This window comes from Tupaia chinensis, unplaced genomic scaffold (genome assembly GCF_000334495.1).
Source record: "Tupaia chinensis unplaced genomic scaffold, TupChi_1.0 Scaffold139245_1, whole genome shotgun sequence".
Classification (NCBI taxonomy): Eukaryota; Metazoa; Chordata; class Mammalia; order Scandentia; family Tupaiidae; genus Tupaia; species Tupaia belangeri.
Window position 1 is genome coordinate 503,849 of NW_006199134.1, and position 5,202 is coordinate 509,050.

Here is a 5,202-nt window from a genome sequence, read left to right on the forward strand (position 1 = left end):
TGGTCAGGCTGTCGTGGGCTTCTGAGAGCCGCTGGATTTCGCTTTCCAGCTGCAAGAGGCAGAGAGCAGAGCTGAAGGGAGGGAGAGTGCCAGGGGGTGGCCCCGGCTGATCTCGCCTCCTCTCTATCAGAAGAGGTGAGAGATGAGAGGGGGGAAAGCAGGAGAGAGACACCCAGTTGGGCCCTGTGGACTGGTGGCCTCCAGAGCAGACCAGACTATGGGGGCCAGCGAACGAGGGTCCCATCAGCTGCCAAGGACGGACCAGCCGCTGAGTGAGGCCCGGGCTAGGCTCTCTGGAGTGACGGAACACACTTCCCCGTGCCCAGCACTCAGAAAGGAGTACTTTACTTCAGGCTGGTTTGCTCTAAGGGTTGGGGCATGGGGGCAGGAGGGGGCAAAGACAAGACATGCTGGCAGTCTGGCCTCTCTCGGAGAGCACAGGACAGCATGAGGGGCCCAAGCATCTGCCAAAGCTGCACCTTGGCATGCAGCTGCGAAGCCTTCGCTAGACAGGGGCACCAGACCCGCCTGAGTCGCCGCTGCTTGGAGTCCCACCCCTCCGGCCCCGCCACCACCACCATCGACCCCGAGGGCCAGGCTGGCCCCAGGCCCCTCCCACTGGGCTGGCCACAGGTTCTGCACGTGCTCCCAGCTGGTCTGCAATTCTACCAAGGACCTCATTTTTCTTCCAAGAGGAGGGGCTTTCTCTTTGGCCAGGACTGGCCTGGACAGACTTGCTGTTGTGTGGGAGACACAAAGGGCTCTCTGTGGGAGGCGTCCTGGGAGGAGGTGTGTGCAGGCCAGGGTGCGCGTGTGCAGGGAGCTGGTGAATGGGCTCCTTCTAACCCCCACTGGCCAGCAACTGCTCAGACCTGAGGCCTGCTCTGCAAGCTTCTCGGCTGTTCCCCAGCTGTCCAGTCAGCTTAGGAGGGGGCATGAAGGCTGACACAGGCTTCTGGGCCCCTCTGCCTCCCATCGGACTGTGCGCCCTGTAGTCAGCCCCAAGGACGCTTCCTGCCAGTCCCCTGCTCTGAGACCCCAGCAGGACCTACCTTCTCAATGCGGCCGGCCTTCTCTGCTGAGCTCTCCAGCTCCCTCTGCAGCCTCTCATTCTCCCTCTGCAGCCTGGCGTTCTCTCTCAGTACAGTCTCCATCTGGGCCAGGTGGGCACCGCCCGAGGAGGCCTGGGCACTTGCTGGTCCCTCCACACCGGGAGGGCTGAGGGAGCCCAGGGGGCCATGGCCAAGAGCGGCTGGGTGCGGGTGTGGGTGCGGGGCATGCTCCTGGGGCTGCAGGTACTGGTACTGCTGCTGCTGCAGAAACACAGGAGGCACCTGGGCCTGCAGGATCCTGGGGAACAGACGGGACGATGCTGAGGCCGCGCAGACCCCCGGCTTCCAGCCAGAGCAGCCCTCGTGGGCACCCTGGGGGACAAGCTACACAGCCTCCCTGGTGCTGGGCAGGGACTCTGGAAGGCCTTTCCCAACGAGGTCTGCCCGAGACTCCAGGGCCACGGAGCAGGCGGGATTAATGTCACACTTGTGTGCCCAACCTCACTGTGACCATGGCCTACGGAGCCTGAGCACAGGCCTCCCAAGCAGCTCGTGCTTAACTAAGGCACCTACAAACACGTACCCTTCATCCTTCTAAGACAAACCTCAGACAAAAGATTTGCTGGGTCTGGAGGCCACCCACCATGACCAAAGCCTCAGGCCCTGGGACCTGGCAGCTACCATATCTGATGGAGGCCACCAGTTCATGGCCTGCCAGAGCAGCCCATTCAGGCCCTGCCGCCCCCTCAGAAACACTGTTAGAAGACCTTGGTTAAGGTTAGAGCAGTGAGGCAGATGTCAGGGTTAGAGTCTGACAAACAGGGGTTCGAACTCTGGCTCTGGCTGTGTAGCCCTGGAAAGTGTCAGCCCTTGGGATCAGAATTCCTCTGCCTCATCATGAGGGTCTCCCACCCCGAGGGGCTTCGTGAGGACCTCGCCAGTCAGCCTGGCACTGTCCCACTCCTGGCAGGGGCCTTGGCCTGCTCTCGGTTAAAGAATGAACGGGACCCAGACACCGGCTGTTCTCAGGAGGAGGGCCGCCGTGGCCGAGTTAGGGGAACAACATCCCTCTGGCCTCTGGCACAGGCAGGGGTAGCATCACTCTCCTGGCTCCCTGTTGAGGAAAGGTGCAGAGAGCAGGAGCATGGGGAGTCAGTGCACCCCCCTGGGGTCATGTGACCTTAAGTATCTCAGCTGCCTTGGTCCCCTAAAGAATTTTCTAAGTCCCAGAAGCTCCACAAAACCCTAATTCCACTTTGGGGTCCACCTCTTCGGCACTTCTGCCCAGCCCAACCCCTCCAGCCTGTGGCCCTCCAGCTCTGAAAGTGAAGTCCCTGTCCCCCCAGCGACCGATGCCCAGCCTCTGAGCAGCAGGAAGGAGAGGCAGGGCAGAGGCCTGCATGTCTCCCCTAACATGGCGCTGCTGGAACGGGCTGGAAGGGTCCCCACTGGAATGCCCGCTCTGCGTCCCCTGCTGGATGCGGCCACTCTTGGGTCGGCTTCAAGAATTTGCTCCCCCTGCACAGACACAACTGGCATTCTTTGGGAATGACTTAACCCCCAGAAAGAATAGCGCGTCCTTTCCCTTCACACGGCTTTCCCTGCCCCTGCCCGCCCTCCCCCTCCCTCTCTCTTTGTTCTCCTGCAACCAGCCCACTTCCTGGCCCCGATATTATCTTTTCCTGACAGCGTTCAATAAGGCTGGTCCAAAAGAAGAAACCCCGACTCAGCTTCCGACACTCTTCCTGGCCAGCCCTGAGAAGGGGATAAGGCGGAGTCTGTGGGGTGGAGGCTGGAGAAAAACCACGAGGCTCTGTCCTCTGGTTCCTCCATACCAACGCCATCACGTCACCCATTTCTCGAGAGCAAGGAAAGGCATCTTTCCCAGGAAAAGTCAGATGGTGGGAAAGTGAGTGACTACATGAAGACTCAGCAAGAATGGACAGAACCAGACTTCCACCTTGAGCTGTCAGAGGAGGAGTCTGCAGGTCCTGGAGCCCCTTGGGCGGGATTTCCCGACACCCACCGAGGAGTCAGCACTCACAGACAAAGTGCAGGCCAGATGAGAGGCCGAGGCAGAGTCTCACTCTCAGAAGCCACCTCCGTCCAAACTAGCTTCCTGCCCCTCCCCATGTTCCGACTCCATTCCGGCCCCTTACAGTCCTCTATGCACAGCTGTGGCTGGAGGGACCTCTAAAAAGCATAAGTCAAGTCCCTCAAAGTCCAAGTCCCTCTTCTGGCCTAGCAGCCTCTCCTGAGCCTCCATAGAAAGGGCTCCCCTAAACCCAGACCCTCTCCTGCGGAGGCTGCAGCACACGGGGCACACGGGAGCACACCGACGGTAGCACCAGGCAGCTCCTGCTCTGGGGAAGGGCAGAGAGAGGCCTCTAAGGAGGCCGCCTGCTCCTTCCGGCCTCCAGTAGGAGTGACCAATAATCTCAGGCAGAAAGCTGTCCACTTTTCTTTTCTTTTTTTTTTGTCCCCGTTAGTCTGCAGAAAAGGAGGTTCCACTTTCCACTTGGAAACAGTTTGGCAATGACTCCCAATCTCTGTCTTTAGGAAGTTCTGAAACCTCTCCTTTAATCCCCGGCTGCAGTTCACATCCTCTGGGGACTCTTGTTCCGTGAACCTACAGCTACGCAGATGAGCTTCCGTATGTGAATTTCAGCAGGGCCTGCTGAGTTCCCAGGTGCCCTTGGCTAAGTCCCTCCGCCCGGGCTATGCACGCCCTCCTGGGAAGGCAGGGTTAGCTCAGGCAGCCTGTGGAGCTGATGGGGGCAGAGTGGGGGGCTTGCCAGCTCTGATGAGCAGCTCCCGAGGCTCTTCCCCTGGAGCAATACCCTGGAAGGAAGCCCAGAGCTGGCAGGACCAAGGTGTGGGCTGTTACCTGACTTCGGCGTGCTGGAAGTGCGGACTGCCACGGGCTCGGTACCGGGGGTCAGACACAGCAGTCGTGGTCTCGTGAGCTACTACAACATGTGGGTACTGAGGTGGAGGTCCACGGGGCTCCGGGCCCTCAGCAGGAGGGGCCCTGGGCGGGGGGCCCTGCTGGCTGCGGGCCAGCTGCGGGAAGCTGTGGGAGGAGCTCATGTGGCCAGGGGCACGGGCACCGTTCCTCTCCAGGGACAGCTGCAGGAGCCGCTCGCTCAGGGAGCGCACATGGCCATGCCTCAGCTCCCGCAGTGCCTCGTCCTGCCGCCGGCTGCCGCCGGGAGCCCCGCGAGGGTCCCGGTCCCCAGCATGCGGCCTGGGCCCGGCCTGCTGGGCTGCGAAGTACTGCGAGTGGGCTTTGGCCTCCTCATAGGTGGGCAGCTCTTCGCCCTTGCCGGGCTGCGGGCATAGCCGGTAGAGGCTGTTCTCTGCCAGGTGGGTCTCGCCACCCTGGTGCTCCTGGCCCTGGGGCTCCTGCCTCGTGGCCTGCTGCAGGACCTGGCTGTCCTCAGGTGCCACGATCTCCAGGGAGGCCTGGGGGCTCCCGGTGCCCCCGGCCACGGCCCCGCCCCGCAGGGCCTGCTGCTGGATGGCCAGCAGTGTGCGCGTCTCGGTCAGGTTTCCGTAGCGCAGCTGTTCCTGGATGAGGCGGTGCAGGACTGTTCCCGAGGAGTCTTCCAGCGTCCTCATGCTTCTCTGGCTTGCACACACCTGCCTGGATGACAGCCAGTGGCACCTGGCCCCAGAGCACCTGGCGAGAGAGAGAGAAGAGCAGTCAGTGGGAGCGGATGGGCAGAGGTGGACTTTCCATTACAGTGCAGTAGAAAGTCGGGTGAAGAGCGAGGAGGTGGCTCCAGCCTGGGTTCCAGGAACAATGCTACCCTGCTAAGGAAGGCAGCTAGTAACTGCTGAGCCTGTTTCTCCGTCAGAAAAAAAGGAAAGGATGGTTTGCCTACTGGAATTGAGGATTAAAAGAGGCAGCCAGGGGAACCAGCAGTTAGCGTAATGGCTATGTCACTGGACTCCCACGTAGTCGATCGCGGTTCACGTCCCGGACCCAGTGGCTTAAAACTCACGCCGGGCGCGTGTGCGTGCGTGCCCAAGATTCCAAGAGGAGAATGGAGGAGAAGGGATTGCGGCGTGACCATCCCCCCTGGGGGGTGATTTCTTGCTTTCTGTCTCTCTGTCTGGCGAGCACACGTGCCCTATAGCGAAAACC

The 5,202-nt window shown here is 61.1% G+C and overlaps 1 protein-coding gene across 1 annotated transcript in view; it reads right to left on the reverse strand.

The window, feature by feature from the left end:
* The window catches only part of AMOTL2 (angiomotin like 2), a 20,670-nt gene that overhangs the window by 12,659 nt on the left and 2,809 nt on the right, over positions 1–5,202 (reverse strand). The window contains exons 2-4 of the mRNA XM_006161853.3: positions 3,940–4,734; positions 1,053–1,350; positions 3–49 (exon numbers count right to left, since the gene is read on the reverse strand). Coding sequence (XP_006161915.2) covers positions 3–49; positions 1,053–1,350; positions 3,940–4,673 — 1,079 coding nt within the window. The 5' untranslated portion in view covers positions 4,674–4,734. The remainder of the gene's footprint in view (positions 1–2; positions 50–1,052; positions 1,351–3,939; positions 4,735–5,202) is intronic.